The 25575-nt window shown below is 43.1% G+C and overlaps 1 protein-coding gene across 4 annotated transcripts in view; it reads right to left on the reverse strand.

Moving 5' to 3' along the window:
- The window catches only part of NTRK2 (neurotrophic receptor tyrosine kinase 2), a 337422-nt gene that overhangs the window by 121697 nt on the left and 190150 nt on the right, over positions 1-25575 (reverse strand). For 2 of the 4 annotated variants that reach the window (XM_040450287.1, XM_040450288.1), the window contains one exon: positions 22563-23304. The exons of the other annotated variants lie outside the window; for them this stretch is intronic. In XM_040450287.1, the coding sequence (XP_040306221.1) occupies positions 23276-23304 (29 nt within the window). In that variant the 3' untranslated portion in view covers positions 22563-23275. Of the gene's footprint in view, positions 1-22562; positions 23305-25575 lie in introns of those variants that run through there. 4 annotated transcript variants of the gene reach the window in all.

A 25575-nucleotide genomic window follows, 5' to 3' on the forward strand; every position in this document is an offset into this window, starting at 1 on the left:
AGAAAGAAAGAAAGAAAGAAAGAAAGAAAGAAAGAAAGAAAGAAAGAGAAAGAAAGAATACAAAGTCCAATGATCCTCCTGCGCTTATTGTTTGTCTTATTGTCAATATCCTGCTGTCTCTCCACCCCTCACTTCCTTCTGTTTGTCCTGAGTTTGGTAGATCTTGAAGGTTATTGTCCCAGCTTGCCCTGTTGCCTAAGGGTTATACTTTCCCCACTATTGCTTGGATAGGCTTGAATCATAAATCTATATGTTTTCCTGCAATTGTATTCCAGCCAAGCCAAGTTGCAAATGCCTTATCTTCTCTGATGCCTGTACAATTTCCCTCTATCTGTTAGGTTTTGTTGTAACTAATTAAAGGAAAAGACTTTTGAATTGTGTCCCCAGTCCTGGATGGTTTTTTTGAAGTCATCATAGACAATATTAAAGAGGATTGGTAGAGCCTGCTGTTTTGAGGTCCGTATGGAAATGTACCCATGTGATGTCTGTCATCACTCATGTTTCTATATATTTGTGGATGAGGCTTCACAGTAAGATTTTTGTAGATGAACTATTGCTTAGAGGATCATCTTACATGACCACAATATTTCCAGCCTATAAAGCTCAAAGAAACCTCTTGCTCTTGGCCAGCCTTTAAGCCAGGTCCTGAAGTACAGATAGGATATTTAAGCGGAGGGAGGCTGGAGGTGGGGGGCGGTGGGTAGCAGGGAGAATCTTTCTGTTACTTGCTGATTAGACCCTGACTGGTCCGTGTAATGAGACAGAACAGAAAGTTGAGATCGCTAAACCGCGGTAAGCCTCCCAAATTGCTCAACTTTGCCTTGGCTCAGCAGCCAATGACCCATTAACGTACAAAGCTAAATAAAATCATCTGTTAGGGAAGATAAGCGTGATTGCGGCTGGTCTGGTTATACAAACTGTGTCCCATTAAATTACGCATGTGAGATGCAAGACAAAGAGAACCGGCTCACAGTTGGAAGGCATTCAAGGCGTTGGGGCAGCAGCTTCCTTCGATTAACGCGGCCGTGCAACACAGACCATTCAAACCCCTCCGAGCGTGGGGTTTGGCCAGTGCACGCAATATCTGGGCACCGGTCAGGTTTTTCATTTATCCGAATGACACCGAGTGGCTCAGCCTGGGGAACATACTCGCGGCAGTCTGGTCTTCTGGATTTATAATAGCCTAATGAGATCTCCGTGCAACACTTAGTTGGTGGGGCCTCCCGGGGTGCATTTCATCTGCGCTGCCCTCTCTTTGTTACTGAATGTACCACATCTATCTCGGAAAGTAGGGTGACTTTTTCCTTTTTTTTTTTTTTTTTTAGTTTTTTTTTTTTATCTTTATTTATTTTTGAGAGACAGAGCACGAGCAAGGGAGGAACAGAGAGAGGCAGACACAGAATCAGAAGCAGGCTCCAGGCTCTGAGCTGTCAGCACAGAGCCCGACGCAGGGCTCGAACCCACGAACTGCGAGATCATGACCTGAGCCGAAGCTGGATGCTTAACCGACTGAGCCACCCAGGCGCCCCGACCTGTTTCTTGTTGTCAGATTTGCTCTGTGGGTTTGGAAAAGCCTCAAAGTTAGTGTCAGCTCTGGCGTGCTGCTTCTTTTTCTACACGGGAGGTAGAGTGGGCCAGCGTCTGTCTACTTGATCAAGAATCCTCCCCCTGCTACCGAGACATACACCATCCTCCCCGTGGATCACGCTGCGTGCTTTGAGGCAAACGATTTCCTTCTTTGTCTCGTGGAACAATCAGAACAAAATCGATAACGCAGAGTCCGACTGGCAGACACAAAGGCTGACCCGCTAATAAACACAGCCGTGTGCTGGGATTCGTGGTGTCTGTCTGGGCATGCCATGCCTTGTCTCCACCACAGCCAACCCACACACCTACATCCACCTTATCAATGAGAGGCTGCTGCAGGCAGTAGGGACTGATATCAGGACACCGGAGCCACTGCTCCAAAATTGCTGAGCCATCGGGGATGACTCCTGGCTTCTATTGGGCAGCAAAAGGAGCAATACGCTTCCAAGGCTTAAGATTTTTAACATATTAGATAAAGAAGCTCAGTTCATACACAAGATACACACTGTGTTTCCATTCACTCAAAGCTCTAGAACAGGCAAAATGAATCTGTGGTTTAAAAAAATTAGAACAATAATGATGCCTGATGGAGGTTGAGGGAGGCCACAAGAGGAAACTTGATGAGGTCATAGTTTGTTCTGGATCTCCATGGGGCTTTGGGTTACACAAGAGCATGCAGGTGTCAAAGGTCATGGAATAGTACATTTAGGATGAGTGTGTTTCATCGTCCGTATCTTTCATCTCAAAAAAAGAGAGAGAAAGAAGGAAAGAAAGGAGGGAGGAAGAGAAGGAGGAAGGGAAGGAGGGAAAGAGAGAGGGAGAAAGAGAGAAACCATAAATAAACATTGAACCCTAGCTTGCGATTGTTGAAATATTTAGGGTTGAAACGTCCCCTTGTCTGCAGCTTACTCCGAAATGCTTCTGAAAACCGATGGGCTGCTCAGGATACAGAGATTTTCACTGCAGAATCTAGGCGTCTATATGGTGTTCACCGGACAATTGACTTCAACTTTCCGGTATGTTTGAAACTTTTGTTCATAAAGTATAAGGAACAGGGAGAAAGAAATGCAATTCTAGTTTTTAGAAGTCAGGTTTCCGAGTTGGCAACATCAGTCTGGAGGACGTGCCAGATGGAGTCACCCAGAAAGTTTGAGATGGGGGAGGCGGAGCAAATGCTAACCTGGGCGGGGCACACAGCAATCCCCGCCCTCTGTGTGGCTTCCTCCTGGGCCACTCCCTCCCCCTCTGGGCTCTACCCAACTGTAATATACAGTGCTGCTCAGGCAGCAGAGCTCAGATAACTTAAGCAAGAAAAATGTCCTTTGGATAATTTTCAGACTTTGACCTGAAACAAGGACAGATGCATTTAGATATAGGATTTATTTTCCGGCTGCTACGCTATTTCAAAGCATCCTTGTCACTGCTTGTGGTGAAAAACTCCTCCACCATCAGAGAAATGAATCAGGCTGGGTTGCTAAAACCATACCCCACAGCTCCCTTGGTCTACATCCATCTTACTATCATATGGGCCTAAGTTCACCTCTTAAAAAAATACTTCCAGTGTGACACATGCAGGCAAAGAATTCTTTGTTTTTTTTTTAACAGAACATATTGGCTGAGCCAAATAAGTTACGTTACATCCCCGGACATCTTAACAAAACAGGGTCCTTTCTATATTTTTGTAGGTTCTAATTTATAGCTCTCCATTCTAGGGGCTAAAAGGTGAAAGCATAGACAGGAATAGCATTAACAAGTGCTGCTATTGGCTTTGGAATTCAGCCATAGATGTGTACTAAGTAAGATGAATAAATGAACCAATCATCTGCACTGTGTCCCACTTTCCTCCCAAGACTCCGATGAGAAAAGAGGAAAAACCTGGAACTCCCTTTCCCAAGCATCATGACCACAGTAGTGTGCCAAGGTTAAGCAAAACCGTGGCATGAATATTGCCATAATTTCCGTAAGAGTGCACTTTATTTGACTATGTGAGGGATATATTTTTATACTACAATATAACAGTTATGTTCTGGAATAGCGTGCAAAATTCCTATGTTGTGGTAGACTGATACTTCGGTGACATCCAGTGAACTACGTCTCCCTGTCTTCATGTTCTTGCATAAGTTCCTCCCTGTGAGTCCAAAAAGGACCTGTGATCTGCTTTAACCCATAGGGTGCAAGGAAAGTGAGACAGTGCTGGTTCTAGACCCCGAGTCTTAAGAAGGCCTGGCAACCTTCACTGCTGTGCTTTTTATGGTAAGTTTGACTACGGTGACTCTTCCATGATGTGAGGAAGCATAAATGTCTATGTGGAGAAGTTCATATGGAGGAGAGTGAAGGCCCTGGGCAGATGATCCCAGCAAAATTCCTAGCCAGCAATCACCAACTACCTGCCATGTACAAGGGACCACCCTGGACCTTCCTAATGTCCAAGCCACCACCACATAAAGTAGAAAACCACCATCAACCCACAGAATTGTGACAGATAATAAACAGTTCTTAGTTTAACTGCCAAATTTGGGGGTAGTTTGTTACACAGACCTAGGTAACCCAAGTGTATGTTTAAAATAAAATTTGAGGGGCGCCTGGCTGGCTCAGTCGGTTGAGCGTCCGACTTCTACTCAGGTCATGATCTCACGGTTGGTGAGTTGGAGACCCGCATCGGGCTCTGTGCTGACAGCTCAGAGCCTAGAGCCTGCTTCGGATTCTGTGTCTCCCTCTCTCTCTGACCCTCCCCCACTCATGCTCTGTCTGTCTGTCTCTCTCTCTCTCTCTCAAAAAGAAACAAACATTAATCTAAAAAAAATTGTTAAAAAATAAAATAAAATTTGTGACTTCAAAGAAATATTACAAGTGAAGAAAACACCTTAGAGTGACACCCTGAGACTTTCACCAGTCAGAGTACTTTACTGCAGATGGTCAAGAAGCATTTCCTTAGAATATAAATTGCAAGAAGATAATCCTCCAGGTTCAGATATATTTCGTAGTTGTTATCTGATCAAGAAGAACCTCAAGTCCTGAACTCTTCTTGTTAGATAAGCATTTTTAAGCTAAGTGGGTTGTTTTTTTTTTAATGTTTACTTATTTCTTTATTTGAGAGAGAGAGAGAGAGAGAGAGAGAGAGAGACAGAGCACGAGCAGGGGAGGGGCAGAGAGAGAGAGGGAGAGACAGAATCCGAAGCAGGTTCCAGGCTCTGAGCTGTCAGCACAGAGCCCGACGCGGGGCTTGAACCCACAAACTGCAAGATCATGACCTGAGCCGAAGTCGGATGCTTAACAGACTGAGCCACCCAGGTGCTCCAAGATAAGCATTCTTTAAATCATGCCTCTTCACATTGAGGTGATTGCTTATGGGATCGTTTCAAGACATTATGGAAGTAGGAAGCTGATTTATATTTGGCACTCTCTTCTAGACCTCTGAAGTATTTTTCTCCTAAATTCCTGCTCTGGTAACTATGAGCCTCCCTCCATATGGAGCTGTTACTGGTCCCAGAGGATGAGGAAAGATCAGTGAAGTTTGAGCTACATCTGTTCTACTCGGGACAAACCACCCAAAGCGAAGATGAAGACATGGACCCTCACTTCAGCAGTTCATCAAACGGCCCCCTCATATAAGACCCTCAGAACCTCCCTGCCAGGTTAAATGTCTGAATCAACATAATGAATAAGCCCTGGCCTGGCTCAGGACCTGTCACATGAGGATGATGAGGGTCCTAGTCATTAGCAATGATCAGTCACATCCATGGACCTGCTAGTTTCCAGCACCAGAGCCCGAGCAACTGGGAACTCATAAGAGCTGAGCCAAGGAGGAAAAGGAAAGGGAGACACAGGAGAACGGTAATGACACTTATTGACCGCAAGGAGCCGGGCATTATGCTAGATGTGTTCTATGCATTCAAAATCACTGAAGATGCAGAAAAACCAGAGCAGGTGGGCATTATTACCCTCATTTTATGCATACCGTAATGACGTCAGCAAAGTGTTTAGCATAGCAGCTGGGTCTTAATACGTGCCCCCAAATAGCAGCCATTAGTATTTTTACAGAGGTTGATTGAGGTTATGTGATGTGCCAAGGTCACACCAGAGCAACAATGTGGCACCAGGATTAAAGGCCAGGTTTAATGTCTGATGCCACTGTCTCCATGCAGGTAATAATGATGGTGTCAAAGGAAAACTGTTTCCCCCAGTGACGGCTGAAAATGTTATACCCTTAGAATATGCCACCAATGATATGCTAAAGTTGTATCCAATCTAAAATACAAAAGTATTTTTGGGTCCTGCTTAATGCATCAAGGGTATTTTAGAATTACAGGAAGGGAAAAAATGTTTCCAAAGAGCCATTTAAAAAAGGCATTGCTGTCAGTAATAACAAATGGAGATAGTCTGTCCATGGGGCAATTAGCCAATAGACAAAGGCTGAGTTTGTCAGGGATTTAAACCAAAGTAGAATTTGTAACCTGTGATTTGTCGCGATTATGGACCCACCCATCCACTGGTATGGGTTGAAGGGTCAAGGTCAACCTCATTGTGTATGGAACATTACAAAGATCAGGTCCAATCCCTTAAGGATCTCCATGGGGTTGGTGGCCAGGTACTTGGTGACAAGTGGTGGGGCAGAACCCAAGTTTGCATCTTGTGTCTGCCACTTTCTGCTGAAACCGTGAGCGTTACCTAAATTCTCCTCGGCGCACTTTCCTCATCCACAAGTAATTGCCTAAATGTAAACTTTAGCTGAGATCCTGTACTAGAAACACTTCAGACGTGATACATCTCAAAACAAGTTCCCTTTCCTTTCACTTCCCAGACTGGTTAAGTTCTGTCGATGTCCATCTCTAGCATCTGACCCCAAGAATAACATTTTCTTCTGCTTTCTTTGTCCCGGCTGACTTCCGTTTGCATTATTAACTACTTGGAAAATAGTAAGGCTGGATTTGTTTTGTTTTCTACTCTACTCTGCGGTTTGTCAGCAAGCCATGTACCTTAAAAAAATGGATTTTGTCACTTCTTATAAAATGTATTTGACTCTTAAGCAAATAGAGCACAAAACAAAACTCAGTGTCCCGTTTGTCCCCCATTAACATCAAAAAAATAATGTGTGACCTTAAATAACACTAACAAATAATCTTTCCCTTAAGGAGAACAATGTGGACCCAGCCCTTTTGTAGTTTCCCAACTTAGGTTTTTCGACTGGCATCCAAGCCAGAAAGCTGGAATCTATATAACAAAGCAAATCTGAGAATGGATGCTGCCATCTTATTGTAGATGGTCACCCAGGATCCCTAGAGGCACTGATTGGCGACAGCCATGAAGAGAAACATCATCTTGGACTACACTCGGGATGGGAGCTTGTATGTTATTGATATATTTGGTCTTCTGTGTGAAGAGCACTTAGTACAGTTTATGGTCAAGTTCCAGAGAGGCTGCCATTTTTGTTTTTGGATATCAAATTGCTTGAGCCTCACATCATTTGACTCCAAGGCCTTTACTAGCTGTCATAAATGATGCCAGAGTATTATTTTTTAATCCCTTTGACAGCAGAAAAACATCCCCTTGAAGGGATGCTTAATTTCTTGCTAGTCACTTGGAGATGAATGTCTCCAGGCCCTCAGCAGCTCTTGGCCAGATTCACACAACCAGGAGAAGATGCAGGCTAATGGGAAATAACCTTAAGTCAATCCTTAAAAATTCATTGGGTGTTGAGTCACCTGGCGGCTCAGCTGGTTGAGCATCTCTTGATTTCAGCTCGGGTCATGATCCCAGGCTTGTGGGATCTAGCCCCGTGTCAGGCTCCATGCTAAGCGTGGAGCCTACTTGAGATACTCTTTCTCTCTCCCTCTGCCCCTCTACTCTGCTCATGCGTGCTTTTTCTCTCTCTAAAATTAAAAAAAAAAATTCATTGGGTTTTGAAAGCTGACCTAGGGAAAGTGCCTGACTTAATGGAGAAAACGAGCAATACACTCCCACTTGGTTTCAGAATACCTGTTTGGACCTTTGTAAGAACCTATTCCATTTCTTGAAATAAAATCAATTCTCCTAAAATAAAATGCATGAAGAAGTGCCACAAGTCATTTCTTCCTTCCTTCCTCCCTCCCTTCCTTCCCTCCTTCTTTTCTTTCCTTTCCTTTTCTTTTTTCTTTTCTTTTCTCTTTTCTTTCCTTTCTCTTTCTCTCTTTCTTTCTTTCTTTCTTTTCCTTCCTTCCTTCCTTCCTTCCTTCCTTCCTTCCTTCCTTTCTCTCTCTCCCTCTCTCTCTCTCTTTTTTTGGATGAGCCACATACCTTCCGCCCAAGCAAAATTTATTCTCAGGAACAGAGCCCAAGCCCACGCAGAATCTTTATCTTTTGTTCCAACCCCACACTTGTTTTACCCTCAGCTAGTTTAGGCAGAAACTGATAGCTAATGCTTTTCATTAAGCCAGTCAAGAAAAATTGCTTACCAGGTTTTACTCCTTCATCAGCCCGACTAATTACACCCATTCACTGTTCCTTTCATACGGAGACTTCAAATTCCAACTCTCAAAGACACACACCACCCAAGAGACATCTGCTTCCTGGCTCACTCTGTCTCCGTTTTATATTACCCAGTGAAAACGATTCAGTGGCCCAGAAAACACCAACTAAGCAAAATCTGGAAGTAAGAACTGGTTTCAAGTTGATGAAGGGTCAGGTCAAGGAGAAGGTGTTGAGATAAAGGTAACGGGAGATAGTGGGTAAAAAGACAGGAAAGAATCTTGTCATTCACCACTTTCAGTGAAAAGCAATTGGCATATAGACTCCAGTGACAAGTCTCAGATACCTCTGCACAGTGAAAGAAATGGAATGTGCACGTTACTAAGGCAAAGCTTCTCTGAAACAGTTTGAGGCACCAAGCAGGAGTGGACGCTCTAGGTTTGAGTGATAAGAACCAAGGCTGGATTTGACCACCAAGGCTAGGCAATGCTTGGGTTGCAATCACATTCCTCCAAATCATCAAATGTCAGACTTTAAGCAGGTTAGGGACCAACAGCTCTGTAAGTTTGGGAAGCAACTTCTCATGAACCCACGGTTCAAACTGAAATTCTCCTTTGAAAGAAAATATGGGAACACATGCCAACCTCACAAAGTCTTAAAATCTTAGCCTTCCCACTGTGGGAATTTCTTTGCATGGACATACTTTAGCCGAGTCCCATTTCCCATCTTCAATGTGTTCTGAGTTCTTTGAAGATCTCATCTTTCTGGCTAATGAAACCATTGGTAGAAATTTGCTGATTAAAAAAAAAAAAGCATCTTCAAGATTGCTGTTGGAAAGGGGCGCCTGGGTGGCTCAGTCGGTTAAGTGTCCAACTTCAGCTCAGGTCATGATCTCACGGTTCGTGAGTTCGAGTCCCACATCGGACTCTGTGCTGACCGCTCAGAGCCTGGAGCCTGTTTCGGATTCTGCCTCTCCCTCTCTCTGTCCCTCCCTCACTTGCACTCTGCTTCTATCTCTCAAAAATAAATAAACATTAAAAAAAATATGATTGTTGTTGGAAAACCATTCTGAATGCTTGATTTAAATCTCATAAGAAATAGGGGCGCCTGGGTGGCGCAGTCGGTTAAGCGTCCGACTTCAGCCAGGTCACGATCTCGCGGTCCGTGAGTTCGAGCCCCGCGTCGGGCTCTGGGCTGATGGCTCGGAGCCTGGAGCCTGTTTCCGATTCTGTGTCTCCCTCTCTCTCTGCCCCTCCCCCGTTCATGCTCTGTCTCTCTCTGTCCCAAAAAAATAAATAAACGTTGAAAAAAAAAATAAATAAAAAATAAATCTCATAAGAAATAGGTCCAACACCTTTTTCTTCTGAAGTTGCCCAACTTCAGAAGAATAGACTCATTTAGGGCTTTCACATGTGCTTGACATAATGCTTCTCAGGATTATTAAAAGCAAAAAAAAAAAAAAAAAGATAAAAAAGAGGGTAACACATTCTACTGTAAGTTCATTTCACAAACTCAATTTACTACAGCACAAAGAACACCATATGGGGCTCACATCTAAATTGTGTCTTTAACATAAAGATCTAGGGCCTCTGAAATTGTAAATGTGCAATCTCTGTTCTTCAAAAAACTGTTTAATAACTGGAGGTCATGTTTCGGGGTCTTGACCCCACTATTTAGAGCTCGATTCCCTTTCAGTGATTTGTCACTTGAACCTCATTTTCAAGGGATCATCAGGAAATAGGCTTCTGGTCTCTTAGGTTTCCAGTTAGTAAAGCCATATATAAAATGCTAAATATTTTTTTGATAAATGAAGCTATATTAGCTCACAGATTTCAAAGTTGAGTAGCCGGCAGGGACTTCAGTAATCATCTCTACCCCAAAGAGTTACAAAGTACTAGTTCATCCAGGAGATTCATCTCAGGCCACTCAAGACATTGCTCCTTTCTCCGGCCCTAGGCTAAGTAAGTAGAAAGCAAGAAGACAGGTTTCTCTCATCCATTTCTTGGACCACATATAGTCCATAATTTATACATTGTATGTTTAGCTCAGTGGCCTGATTTTTTTATGTGTAATATTTTGAGGAAACACCTCAGTTCTGCAAAATACAAATAATCCTGTAGTCACAGAAGATCCTATTTGCCCTGAAATACATCAAATAAAGGAAATACTTTAAATTGCCCTTACTGGCACTATACACAGTATAATCAGGGTTAAGCGTCTGTGATAAATTGTGCCTCACAAATTGTTCAAGCATCATAAGCATTACGAGAAGACCACAGTTTCATTAAACACTGAAAATTGTATTTTTCCTCGTGGTTGTTCTGCAAGATAATGAACTCCCCACTAGTGGTGGTAGAGAGACTCACAAATACCACACTACGTTATGCCAATGGAGACACAGCCTCTGTGTAGACAAAATGAGAAACTTTCCTCATGTTCAGTAAATGTGTTTAATTAAGAAAATATAAAGAACGGCTAATCATCAATATTGTACCCACGTCTGTATCTGCAGTCTTCTGGTTTAAAAAAAAAAAAAGTCTAGTTGAAGGTGGAACCTTGTTCTTTCCGGTTTCAAATTTCAGTTTCCAAAGGGACTATTGATATTGGAGTAATTAGAAAGCACCCTAGTCTGGCCCCAGAATTTATTAACTCTTCCTTAAATTTTTGCTTTCAAGTGAGTGGCATGCCAGGGTTTTAATTTGTAAGAGCAGCTTTTATTATACAAATAAGCAGACACTGTCTGGGGGACAAAATTGAAGCAGCTTCAATAGTTTTATTAATTTATCTGATTTACTTCGGGTTTCTCTTACCCAATCTTATTTATGTCAAAGTAAGTTGGAGCGGAATTCATTACGTAGTGAAATGCAATTTGACCACTTTTTATTGGGACACAGTGATTCAATCATTTCTCTCCTTAAATCCCATTATCTCTTCTTACATTACTGTGCACAGATCAAATCACATAAGATGAAATTCCAAAAGAAAACTAAGAATTTGTGGGAGGGATGAAATCATCTCCCAATCATTCCTTATACTACGAATGCTGAGTTATGTAGCAATTACCATTCTTACCATTTTGCATTCTGATAGTATATTTTCTCTGAAGAAAATTAACTGAGTTCGTGAACTTGACTCCCTAAAGTAAACCTTAAGTTTCTTATCATTTAGAAACAAATTATCAGAAGTGCTGAGCCTAATCCGACCCAGTTTGGGCATTTCTGCATTTTGTTGATTATGCAGATTACAAAATTTGCCAAGTTACTCCTAGATCCTTTCTTCTTCAACTAGTAGAGCCTGGGAGTTTTTGCATGTTAGTAATTTTATGCTGTGTTTGTGAAATAATAAAGAAGTACAAATTCCTCTCTTCTGCTATTCATTTACCGGTTTCATTATGTCCAGTACATTGTTAATACATCAGGAACCCTCCCCCCCACCCCCGCCAACTCATAAATGGATCTAGTTACCGAAGTCCATTTCTATGTCGATTGTTTAGAAATAGGAGTCATCTTTTCATGGAGACATTGCACTTGTACTTAGAATAACGAGGACTATTCCTTAAATGCCTTGTGAGCCCCTGTGTTACTGTGCCCTCCAAATCTCATCTCCTATGTCCTAGCCAATCATGAGTGAAATATCTGCATGTTCAGAGAGACCTATAAGAGCTTCATGCAGACCAGAGAGGGTAGCCAAATGTCATCAAAGGAGGGAGGGCCAAACAAAACCGATCAGCAACAAAAGTACAAACATGTCCCCAGAGTGGTTGCCTCTACATCTCACCAGGTTTCACGGTCCTTCCGGAAGAGAACTTTCTACAATGAGTCTGGCCTGAAGCAACTGTCCTAAACTCCAACACGCATCAGAATCATCTGGGGGCTTCTGAACAATGCAGATTCTCTGGCCTCACTTCTAGTGGCTCCATTTTGATAGATATTGGTTGTAAGGATTTGATTCTTAAAATTTCTAGGTACCATCTCCCTCTCTCTCTCTCTCTCTCTCTCTCTCTCTCTCTTTCAACACACACACACCACAGTGAGGATCACAGGTCCAAAAGTTTCTGCTTGCTGATGGCTGCCAATAGCTGACTGACTAGCTGGATGGTGTAGGGTCAAGGGTAAATAGGTACAGATCTCCTTCAACAGTGGTGTGCCCCAGCTTTGCTGGGTATTTGAGAAGAAAGAGGCTGGGCAAAGCTCCAACAGAAGGTTACCAGGTGGCTCTACCATCACCACCCAAAGCCATGTCACTATCATTGAGTAGCTCTCCATCAGAGACGAAGCCTTGAGACCCTGGTCTTCACCATTTGAGATCATTCCCTACTGTGTTGTCACAGGCTGTTGAGAATGCAAAAAGTACTTTTTATAGAGTAGGCGGAAACTTCAGGGTTTAAACTATGGGCAAAAGGAGAAAGTTGTAAATACATCTCATTTGTTAAATTAGCTAAATTCCCAACGCAAACTGCCTCAAGTCCTTTGTGGGCCAATGTGTGTGTGTTGGGGGAACATGAGAAAGGACTAGCTTGGCTGGCGAGACAGAGGCAGAGAGACGGACATTAGGTCATATGTGCTTAAGAAAACAGATGCCGGACTCAGACTGCCTCGGTTCAAAACCTAGCCCTTCTGCCTGGTAACTACATGTCCTTGGGCCAGTTGCTTAATTTTTCTGGGCCTTATTCTTTTTCACTATGTTATGAAAGTAATAATAATACCTATTGCATAGGTGGCTGTATAGATTAAATGAGATAAATGTTTGTAAAGCACATTGTGCAGTGGCTGGCATCTATTAACTGTGTGATAAATATTCACTCGAAACTTACAGATTAGTCCCAGGAAGGAGTCATCTGACACGCCTAAAGCATTGACCCTGAAAACTCCCTCCTTCCCTAGAAACTTCTGAGTTTCTTTTTGACAACAGGCACCCCAATGGTCTTTCTAAGCAGCCCCTTCTTGGTCCATGAACTTCAAATCTTCCCAGTGGCCACTGCTTTTAGTCCCTGAGGGTACAGTTTATTCTTGTTTCTCCAGAATTTCTCTTCTTTCAGTCTTTATATTACCTCTAGTTTTGGCCTCCTTCTGGAAGCCTCTACATATCTCTCTTGTGGCCACTTCTCTTCCATAAAGTCACCCTTGGAACTTGAGGAGAAACTCCTGAGAAATTATTGTCTTGGAATACAAATTATAAAGCATCACCATGCCTGCAACCCATTTTACAAAACCATACAGGAGAAGTCTCAAAATGTGAGCCACTTGGGAGGAGGAAGGGAAAAACAGGAAAAAAGCTTTACACCCAAAAGCGAACTGACATAGCCACAGGGGTGGATAACATGTGATTCAAATGGGAAGACTGCCTAACTTCTGCTCCTACCGAAATGAGAGGAACCTTTCGCATATTAGCCATGCCTGACACTCGGTGAGGTAGAGATGTATTTTTTCCCCTCACAGCTACAGTCAGATTACAAATACAGTAGATACCATTATCCTTTTATTGGTTCACTCTGTTATTCGCCACATTTATCATGCACCTACAATGTCCTGGGCAAGGTTCTAGAAGCCAGAGATGCCAACGCACTTGTTTATCCATTGAACAGCCCATGGTTAGAAACTTAGAAAATTGTTGAGAAGTATTTCCATCTGCAATTTTCAATATCATTCAATGACTTACTACTGCCACTGGAAAGACGTGACTTCCTGATGACACACATTCAGCATCCGCCAGAGACATACATACTGAGCCTGATCTGAACTTTTATCCCCATCTCCTCTACCCCACCCCATCCTGGAGTTTCATTGTTAAATGTTCCAGATAGGCTTATTCGTCAGAGATTTGTTTTCTTTCATTTCATTTGGGCAAGACTTTCCATACTGGCAAATGTGCCTAGGTACCTGCAGAAACGGACACAACCCCCATTCTAGGGGAAGCAAAAGACCCATCGCACTCTCTCTTTGGTAATATTTCAAAGTTGAGTTTGAGTTTGAGAGAGAGAGTGCAAGCAGGGGAGGGGCAGAGAGAGTGGGGGGTGGGGGCAGAGGATCCCAAGTGGGCTCCATGCTACAGCAGAGAGCCTGATGCGGGGCTTGAGCTCATTAACCATGAGATCATGACCTGAGTCAAAGTCAGACACTCAACAAACTGAGCCACCCAGGCACCCCTGAATTTTGACCCCTTTTAATGCAAAGTTTGGAAACAGGAACCTTTGCATGGAAAATGAAAGAGTGAGTTATAGAGTATGAGCAAGAAAAGTGATCTGTCTGTCCTACGAGATGCTCACACGTGGCTGGCATCGAAACTGGTTGCCTGTAGAATGTTTGGGGAGAGGTGTTATTAGACTCTGTGTCCCCTTGGGCTCCCTAGAACAGGGTGACCAGGTGGGTACTGGGGGTGCCCCAACCCTCACAGCACTGCCTACAGACACTCAGTAAATGTGTGCACCTCCATTTGCTCCTAAACCAATTGGCACTCTTTGAACTCTGTCCTTTGAAAGATGGACATCAAGTTCACGTAGGAAGCGTATGTGCTAATCTCAGAAGAGTGAAGGCATTCGAGAAAGAGTTAGGGGTCTGTAGTATCAAAAGCTTTTCCTAGGAATTTCTGAAATAAAACGAAAAAGCAAACTTTTTAGAATGGGCTTGGGGAGGGGAGAAAGTGGGATGTTTACATGATTTTAATTAAAGAATAAGGGCTGATTACTCATGATTATTCAGTATTTCTGGTAAATACTCTATGGAGAAAAACTCACTACTGCCCCAGCAGGCCATGAGTCAACCCTTACATTACAGACTGGGCCTGGGGTCAGTGACTACTGGCTCCTTTTTCCACCAACGGTAAGTTCACAACCCACCATATGGCATTTCCTCAGCCTTTATGTCTGAAGGTTAATACACTCCGCACAACTTGATAAACCCACATGAAAGGTGCAATGCCAACACTACAATTCCTCTTGCAGAATTAGAAAACTGCCAGACTTTATTTTTGGAAAAGGTCAGCAGCAGCACTAGACTAGACAAAAGAGCCCCAGTCTTCAGGGAGGCCGACTGAGGCCTGAATATAAACTCTTCCATGTGTTGGGGGTGTAATTCGGGTCCGTTAACTCTCCTCCTAACCTCTCTGGGCCTTGCTTTGGTCACCTGTAAGACAGAGTAATAATGTCTGTCCTGCAGCATTGACAAGGATTCATGGTCCTTTTGTTTTGTTTTGTTTTTTAATGTGCCAAAGCCAACTCATAGGACCTGGGACGTTAAAGGCATTAGATATTACTTGTTTAATAATAATAACAATGCAGACTTTACAAAGGAAACTCATGACATTAAAGAACCAGCTAGGTGAAAATGAAGTGTTTTAAACCTCAAATATTATACCCTTAATACAGCGAATGTAATACTCAAACTCCAAATATGAGAAAATAAAAGCAATATCTAATACATTTTTAAAAGGAATTTCACTTACTTATTAGACCTTTATCTAATTTTTTCCCCTAGATTATTTCTCAAATGTACCAAGAAGTTCCCCTGACCTTCTTGATCTTTTTTTTTACCTTTTTAAAGGAATCTCTCTCTCTCTCTCTCTTTTTTTTTTTTTTTTTTTTTAATTTCCAACTTTTTGGGCAGCCTTGTTCAATTTCCTCACTCTGGAGAGTCACATACAAGACAAAAAAATGCAGTGAGAAGATGAGAGGGTATGTCTCTGCAGTAGCACAGGATGGTTAATGCTGGCAGTGCTGAGTGTCAGAGAAATGTTTCTCCAGGGTCAGACGAGGCGGGGGGTGGTGAGGAAGGACAATCGGGCCAGGAATACAGGAAGGGAGAGAAGACTGAACGCTAATCAGCCCAGCCGTTCATATATACAAAACTGACCTTTGCAACCTTTGAGGTTTACGCCAGATCCAGGCCAGAAAGGAGCCTGTGGCCGGGGACAGGCCTAGCACTGACGGAAGAGAGATTCTCTGTGCGTAAAATTTGCGGGAACACCCAAAATTCAGTGCTTGAGGTGCATTACATTTTAATGCAATCGTTCTAAAAATAAAAATTAATACAAACGTCTATAATGAAAAAAATATCAAAATTTTAAAGAAAGACGGGATGTGACCCTAAACGTCCAGGACTGACCTCACTTAATCCCAGCCCTCTTAGATCCATCCTTCTTTAAAGTTGTGATACTTTCTTGCAGATTTTTTTGGCATTACTTTTTGTCCTTTAAAAGAGTTCATTAAAATATTACTTATCTTGATTTCTGAGACTGTTGGTGCCCCTTTGAATTTGGCGCCCTAAATGAGGCCCTCACTTGCCTTACCCTGGGGCGCCTGGGTGGCTCAGTTGGTTGAGCGTCCGACTTCAGCTCAGGTCGTGATCTCACGGCTTGTGAGTTCAAGCCCCAGTTCATGGGTTTGAGCCTCACATGGGGCTCTCTGCTGTCAGCGCAGAGCCCACTTTGGATCCTCCGTCCCCTTCTCTGCACCTTCCCTGCTTGTGTTCTCTCTCTCTCAAAAAGAAATAAACATGTAGAAATTAAAAAAAAAAAAAATTAGGCCCTCACTCACCTTACCCTCATCCTGGCCCTGCCTGGGTTCAGAGGGAGCTTCATAAAAGCCTAGAGACTCTGCTTGGGAGCTAAATGGGGACAAATGGGGACAACTTCTAGGACGTTGTTTGTGGTGCTTTTCGGAATCCCAACACTCAGCTATATTCTCAAGTCCATGTAAGAATAATTATCAGTAGGTAACAAAAGCAGGCAACAGACCCATGGATCTCACACTTGTCTTTATTGGTATACGTGTTTGGCTCTGAATTATCAACTACATCACAAATTCCAAAATAACAGATCTCATTTCCGTGTGTACATGTCTATATAATAACGAGTTCCCAGCTCCACTGCTCACTCATACATAGGTGTAGACAAGCCATGGAGTCTCTGAACATAGTAAAAGAACACAAGTCATGTTTCAGGTCTGCTCTCTTGCATCAAAGGAGAGAGGGAAAGAAAGTGAAGCAACATGTAGCAGTCAACAAAGACCCCTCCCAAGCCCACCCCCGCAGACCATGGTGCAGCATCAGAGGGCCGAAGTGCTGTGAACCAGCACTATAAGTCAGCAGGCAGGTGCCCCACCACCAGAGGCTCACTGCCCCGTGGTGGGGAAGCAGGAAGACCTCACAGAGGGGATGGCTACAACACCCAGACTTGGTTTGGTATGGAACCGGCATCCATATCCACCCGCACAAGTCCCTTCCTTCAGAAGTGTGCAGAGGGTGGAGGGCCCACATGAATTCACTGCCCCCCACACCCAATAATCCCTCCCAGAGCCCGGCCCACACACAGCAGCTCAGCCCTCAATGACACAGATCTCTTCAGGAGAACAAAAGATGGCACTGAGTTGTCAACACCAAGGACAGTACCCTTAGATCAGCTGTCAGACCCAAAGCTGACTAGGATCTACTTCTGTTGAGACTTGGGGTGAAATTTGTAGGAAACAAAAGATAGTATACGAAGCCCAGAGAAGAAGAATGATTCAGGAAGTGAGTGACAATCTTACTCCCTTTGCTACTTTACCATCATCTCCCTCCCCAAAGCTCGGGTGTTCAGGAATCCAAGGCAGAGCAACCCATCCCCCGTATCTTACTAATGAAATGAGTGTTTTCCTCTTCCCAAACCAATGTTGATAAAAGTCTGGGTACGGCTCAAGGAAAACTAAGATGTTATATGTAAATAGAGGAATTTTACTGTCAAGTCAAAACAAAATCTCTCAGGAGGGAGAGAAACATCCTAAAAGTCACAGCCCTTGGAAAGAAACAAACAGCCTTATCCAAATAAGGCTCAAGCAGTGATTATGGACGCAAATCTCCATCTGTGGGTATCAGCAAATGGCAATACGGAAGTAGGAGCTGGGAAGAAATGTCATCATTAGCATCATGGTTCCTGAACCCCAACACACAGGGAAAAGGAGGGAGAGGGGTGGCATGAGAAAGGCAGAGGAATTGACATTTATGGTTCAAAAGGAGTAGACCAGGATGAAGACAGGGTGAGACTAGTTAGTGCTCAACTGATAGAAGGTAAGAGTATGAGTCCTGTCTCTGGATAACAAGTTAAGTTTCTCTCTGTTCTTTAGCAATGGACTGAAAGCCAACTTTTGTTACTCCAGTAGAGAACTGTGTTCAAGAGCAGGGGTGGGGATGAGTACTGGGCATGAAACAGACCAGGACACCCACCATTCTTGCCAGAAAACAAGTCAGGTGGTTGCTCAGTGGTAACACCTCTGCTGTTTTACAAGCAGATATATCATGTAATCTCCTCTAATAAAGACATTCTCTAATGCGAAAACTAAGTCTTTCAATATAATTAGCATAGGATTGTATCCTGTCCCCTCTACATCAACCACCTTGTTGTTGGAACATTAGGAATATGGCACTCAGTCTACATTTCATCATTACCTAATAATGAGTTTGGTTTCTACTTTATTGCACCCAGAATGTCAATGGCACAGTTAAAATAGCTGCTAAATAATAGCAACAGGATAAAGAGAATGTTGACGTCTACCTATATTCATAGCATGTGTGGTAAGTGATAAGAATAATTTAGACACTAGGTGTTAGATCGTTGAGAATTCTTTCTAGAATTCTCCCCTCCCTCCCACCCCTGCTTGGGCTCAAACTCACACAAGTCTTGTCTCTTACAGATCATAGGAATCTATCTATTCTGAACTCATTTTTAGAATCTGTCAACCTTAATACCAACACTGACATACTACATATGTTGTACAATCGATAAAGGTCCCCTTACCAGAATCCCGGTCTCGGCCTAGATGCCTAAGTCATCAGAAGTAGAAAGAAGCCCTTCAGTATAAAAAATCTGGAGATCAGTAGGCAGCTAACTCAATCAAGTTTAGGGATGGCTGAATGACTAAAGAGACATTCCAACTCATCAAAGATTCATGCACAACCTGGGGGGATCCTGGGTGGAAGAAAGGCAGTCCCTAAATAGTGAGAAACATACTAGATGTATCCAGCCAGGCCCTTAAGATTCAGCACACTCAGGTCCCCAAGAGGAGCTACCTGGCTAGGGCGAACAAGTAGGGGACAAAAGGTGATCATCTGCTTCGGTTGAGCAATAAACTACATCTGGAGTCATCAAAAGTGTTGACCTTAAACCAATCCTGTCAGCCTGCCTTGGCAGACGAGGGGCCTCTTCTTTCCTGAATCTTTCCAGCACACGACACAGTCTTCATTTCCTCTGTGACACTCACCATGTGAGCTGAATACCTCTGGATTTAGGGTCCCTCTAGGCCAGACCTGAAGTGGCCAGCCACGTTCAGCCTGTCAACCTATCTTAACTCCTGAGTACCACCGAGCAGATAAGAAATCTGAAACTGGCAGTAACATACCCAACATGCTTTCTACAGACTTTCCAGCACAATCCACCCAAGGTGAGCCATTACTACAGAAATGTGAACAGGGGCACCTGGGTGGCTCAGTCGGGTAAGCGTCCAATTTCAGCTCAGGTCATGATCTCATGGTTCATGGGTTTGAGCCCCACATCGGGCTCTGTGCTGATAGCTCGGAGCCTGGAGCCTGCTTCAGATTCTGTGTCTCTCTCCCTGCCCCTCCCCTGTTTGCACTCTGTCTCTCTCTCTCTCTCTCTCTCAAAAAAAAAAAAAAAAAATAGATAAACACTTAAAAAAAGAAAGAAATATGAACAAACAGTACAAATATCCTTTATATCAAAGGATATTCTTAAGTCTGGAAAGCCATATACATATCTAACTGATATCAGTTGGTATCTCTAATGGTTGGAATTACAGGTGATTTTTTATTTCATCTTGGTTTCTTACGTTTTCCAAATTTCCTAGTATAACTTGTATTATTTATTTCTATTTTAAAATATCTCATTCTAGGGTACCTGAAGGCTTTTGGGGGCATTAAGACTTAATTCTGTCTTACCAGCAGAAATCACCAAGCCTATGCCACCTAGGGCGACCAATCCATTGTGCTTTGTCTGGGACTGTCCTCATTTTAAAATGGAATGTTTGGCATCCTAGGAACCTCCTCAGTCCTGGTAGTCACTATAGTACCGACATTTTCTTTTCCTTTGGGCACAAATACTGCCTTCTAATTTTCTCTTGTTTGAGGAGGCCAAGCATTCAGAAAGACACGGACTTCTCTCAGCAAAAGGGAGGAGGCTCAGACAGAGGGCAGCATGGATCCAGGAACCCTTTGGGGCTCCCACTTAGGGGCTGAGTCTTAGCAGCAAGACTGCCTTTGTGCTCGGCTATCAGGTTGAATGAAGAAGTAGCCTGAGCCTGTGTGGCTCAGTCAGATAAGCATCTGACTCTTGGTGTCAGCTCAGGTCATGATCTCGTGGGTTGTGAGTTCAAACCCCACCTCGGGCTCCATGCTGACAGCGTGGAGCATGCCTGGGATCCTCTCTCTCCCTCTCTCTCTGCCCTTCCTCTGCTCTTTCTTTCTCAAAATAAATAAGTAAACTTAAAATAAACGTAGTTCTTTCTTCAGTTCTGTCCATGGTACAGAGCAAATTCATCTTACCTGCTTTTCAAGGGAAATGAGGACTCCCAAGGAAAAGGATATTCAGTCAAACAACTACAATGTGAGTGAACATAAAGAGAACATGGAGAGCTGGCATGATGGGTAATCTGAGAAGAAGCTCTGCCACAGTGAGTTACCCTCCCAGGCTGCAGAATTAACAAAAACGGAGGAAATGTGCAATTCACAAGGAGAAGAACCTGAACTCTGCTATAATGGCGGCCATACAGGACTGAGTGCCACGTCCCAGAAAAACTCCCATCGTACCATCTCTGCTTGGCCACAGGGAGCACTCAACTGTTCCCAGCATCTGGGTAGCAGGAGCTTCTGAGCAGCATAACAGACTCCTCTGCATTTGTGTTTGCTGAGCTGGCCCTGGTCCACAATCTGCCGGCACTTGCAAGCGTGACCAACCAGAAACCAAAATGGAGGTGCCACCGGACTAGATTCATCCTGCTGGCACCCATGCTCCAGTCAGGCTGGGCCTTGGGAAGTGCTCAGAAGAAATGCATTAGGATTCTGTGTCCACCGGCGTGCTTCCAGGACATCACTGATGATTAGGTGACATCAGACTGAAATGTCTGATGTGGGGGCATGCATAGTTCCATCTTGGCTGGCCAAAGGTGTGGAAGTAAAAACAAGTCTGAGAACATCACTAAGAGTGTCTCTCCCCCTAAATCCATAGTCATTTTCCCCTTTCGGCCATTAAATGTGGGATTGGCGTGGTTTCTCTAGGAGGTCCCGGTGTCCTCTGAGTAGCATTTCTTTTTTGAGAACAAATGGTATCACCCAGTGGTCAAATGCTAATAAAATGGCATCTCTTATCTGGCTGAGATGTAAACGTGCTTGAAACTGGTTTGCTAACCGAGCTTCATCTCTGTGGAATTTGTAACATGGCTTACATTTTAAATGTAATTATGCAGCATGTATTCATTTCCTTTCTTCTAGGGAACTCAAGTTGCTTTTTAAAGCATTGTTTGATAGCTTCTTGCCATCTCCTCTGGAGTTGAAAAGAGAATATGATATCAAGCTGTTATAGCTAGCGATGGGGAGCTACGGCACCAAGAGGGAGACAGAATTAGTCTGGGACCTCAGATTCGAGCCACGAAGACCCCCAAGGGATGAGTTGTCAAGCCAGTGTGCTGTAAACGAAGCAGTTTCTAAGGATCCTAAAATAACTGCATTCTCCCCTCCGTCCGAACACTCACGCTGGGCGGAATGGGCTTAGCTTATTTTTAAAGTGCAGGTCACAGCCTTCGAAAGGGATATAAACAGTTCCCAATACAGCTATTACTTGGCCGATTAAATGCTTAGAAGAAAATACACTATTGAAAGACAAAAATGAATAGGCAAAAGATACAGAAAAGTGCTTAAAGCAATTGTTTCCACCTGGTTGTAAATCCTGTCCCCGACCATCAAAATGGGCCACACCCACCGGGCGTTCTGAGGTTTGATAACCCCGGGTCACCCTTAGGACTCTCATCCTTTGATCTAAAGCGCTCGTTCAGCCCTGGATTCAAGACAAATTCAGGATTTGGGCTCGTGTGTACTCAAAGTGACGCTGCAAATACGTTCAAAACCCCTGCAGTTCTGTGAAAAATATCACCTCCCTTCCTCCCCTTATTGTTAACACAATGACGGTTTGGGTATGGCAGTTAAGGGGAGCAGGAGGAGTGCCCTGTGTGATCTTTTCAACCGCAGTTAAAAGGCTCCCTCTCCTTATTGTGTCTCATTTCCCTACTCCTAGCTGGTCTATGAATCTGTGCTTATCTACATAATCGCCTAATAAGCATGAAACCAACGAGAACACACATACACACGTACGCGTGAACTATAATACCTGGGGAAGTATGGCACACTCTGCAGGAAATCAATAAATATCCACTTTTCACTGGAAGCAGAATCAAAGGGAAAGAGTCAGAATTCTGTATATGCATCTGCCCTAGGGAGTTATAGCCCTAGGTACTCACAGGGGGCATGCGCTACATGGACAAACACATACAGTTCATATTTAGAGACAATTCTAATTTAATTCTGGCCTCAGGCCTAGGACCCTAGCTAATTTACAAGGCTGCTCTAGGAAAGACACACATTTAGGGATGACAGTAAGTCTACAGCATTCAGTTTTCTTGCAGGGGAAGCTGTAATGCATTCCCACCCTTCGAAAGAACCCAAGATTGATGATTCGGGGCCGGGGGAGGAGGGAGTTGCTGGTTAGTGTTTCTCTCTTTCTTTTATTTTTTTTTCAGCCCAGAAGGTGTGTTTCCATTGTACCCTGTCAAAACTTTTCTCAGCAGTCAAGGAGAGGATAACGCACCGCTGCCCTTGAGCCGAGTTGGCAAATCCTACTGGGAAACCACCCCGTGCTGTCAGACGACGTGGTTTTCGGACACGTCTACACAGACTAGTTGAATTAAAGACCAACTCCGGACTTGGATGTTGCTGAGCTCCTCAGCTCCATCTTGCCGTCCTGATTGATCGAGGAGATGGGTCTATAGTTAAAGTGGCATAGTACTTTGAGGGCTTAGTCATTAGAGCACACTGCTTTCTCTTTGGAAGGCAACTTCTTGCTTGGCTAGGTAATGGAAGCTAAGGAGTGACGTCAAGATGTTGTCTGGCCAGAATTTGCAGATAACCATAGAACTCTTCTCCTCCATCAGCCATGGATTTAGCCTCCATTAGTTCCTGCAGTGACATAGGAGCCTCCAAATACCAAATTATTATCAGGCGGTCTTGGGGGAACCTCTGGGCCCTGAAATAAAGTAGACAGACTTGCTATTGGAAAGTGCTCAGGAGCAGTTCAGTCCTGTTCAGATTGCTCTAAAATCCTGCAAACCATCTCTGGACTTTTTTTTTCTTTTTTCTTTTCTTTTTTTTTTTTTTTTTTAATGAGTCCACTCACATAGGTCCTGAGAGTGAAAAAGTGCTTTGGGGGAAATAATTTATCATCATCCTTCACTTAAATGATTTTACACATCATTTAAGGAAATCTGGTTTGATCCTGATTTTTTGCTTGTGTTTTCATTGTTTTGTTTTTAAAGCAAAGCTATGCAAGCATGGAGGCTGTGTCATTTTGGACAAGCCACTTCTGAGCATCTTTTGTAAAATAAGGTTTGTATTAATTGACCTTTAAGGTCTAACTCAGGGGCCGCAAACAGATGGTGGACTATGGACCAAATATGACTCATACGGAAATAATTTATTGATCCCACCCAGTGTTTTAAACCTTAGGGAATTCACATAAAAATAATAAATGCTGTTCTTGCTGGAAAAATGAGAGGACCTGGTAATAGAAGGCCCACGTTCTAGTATGGCCTTCACTACGCCACATCATCTTTCTGACCCAGCCTGTTTCTCCTATGACCCGCCTGATCCTATAGGTAATTGGGGGTCAGGACCCTTGCTCTTAACCATCCTATCAAGGTGTTCTGTGATTATATGACAGTGTCTGTAACCACTAGGTTCCCAATGAGACTCCTTGAGGGCAAAGGACACGCTACCACCCTCACCAAATCTCAGGTTCTTTGGTGTTGTAAGAGTGTTGTGGGTAGTCAATAAATATTTAATGAATTGAACTTCACCTTCTGTATCAGATTCTTACAATTCAGTGGAATGAGACCGGAACTACTCCTTGTAAGATCACACATCTATTCTAAAGCCAACATCTTTGAATAGCACGTATACTTAGGAAAAAGAAGTAAATATGCTGGTTTGTGGCCCAAGATCCAAATGAGGTCAAGTTAGTGGTGTCTTATCCATAAGGTAGTTTGCTTTAAGTATATGGTGAAATTTCTAAACTTTTTCTGCGATCTTCTTAACTTTGTTTTTCAAATGTAACATATCCAACTCCTTGGAAGACCCCTTCTTTTGAGGTTCTTTGGAGGTTAATTCATTGGGTATATTTAATGGGAATCACTTCACTGAAAGCTAAGCTCCCAAAATTTGATGGGCCTATAGCAACGAATCTCTCTGTATGTCTCTGGTCTATGCATTTTTGAATACTTTAATTCCTGGATGACTATGGTTAGAAGGTTCAAAGAAAGGTTTTGTTTTGTTTTGTTTTGTTTTTTGGTCAAAAGCTTATTTCAGCTAAATTGTTATTTAAATTTGACTAAATTGGCTAATATATTGTTAAAAATTTGTCTAACAAATAAACTATTATATAGGCAATTTTAGTAGGGGTAGTGCCAATGAAAAAGGCTATGGGCTCATCTTTACTTGTTATAAGTCTGTTGGTAATTACTATTTCAGTAATACATAGCCACATCTGGTCAATATCCGGCCAATATCAAAGGTACATCATGTCCTTTGCTATGAAAGAATAGTTCAATAGACACAGTTCCTGCTCTTTTGGAGCTTACAATCTAAACTAAACAAGACTATATAAACACATACTGAAGAGTGGTCAGACTCAGGGCCTAACAAGAAGCAACATACATTGAAGATAAAGGAAAAAACTATGGGGTAAAGAATGACATTTAGGAAAGAATGAAGAGAAGGAAAGAAGTAAACTGCTTCTTCATTCCCATTTCTTTGAAAAAGATTCATGGAAGATGTATGATGGTAAGTATTCTTAAAATCATGAAAGAGTGGGGCGCCTGGGTGGCTCAGTCAGTTGAGCGTCCGACTTCGGCTCAGGTCATGATCTCACAGTTTGTGGGTTCGAGCCCCGCGTTGGGCTCTGTGCTGACAGCTCGGAGCCTGGAGCCTGCTTCGGATTCTGTGTCTCCCTCTCTCTGCCCCTTCCCCACTCAAGCTTTGTCTCTCTCTGTCTCTCAAAGATGAATAAATGTTAAAAAAATTTTTTTTTAAAAATCATGAAAGAGCATGTAAGTTGATGCCTGGAAGAAAAAAAATTCTTGTGATGTAAGATGTTGTGAGTGACTGAGAACCCTGAGCAGGGTAAGGACCACTGGGTGAAGGGCCCAGCAAGACTTTATAAGGAAGGAACTACTAAATGAAGAATCAATGTTCTGGAGGACAGAAACTGAGGGGAGGATACAAGTCTCCTAAACTTGCTTCC

This window comes from Herpailurus yagouaroundi, unplaced genomic scaffold, assembly GCF_014898765.1.
Source record: "Herpailurus yagouaroundi ecotype Mexico unplaced genomic scaffold, PumYag 201, whole genome shotgun sequence".
Taxonomy (NCBI): domain Eukaryota; kingdom Metazoa; phylum Chordata; class Mammalia; order Carnivora; family Felidae; genus Herpailurus; species Herpailurus yagouaroundi.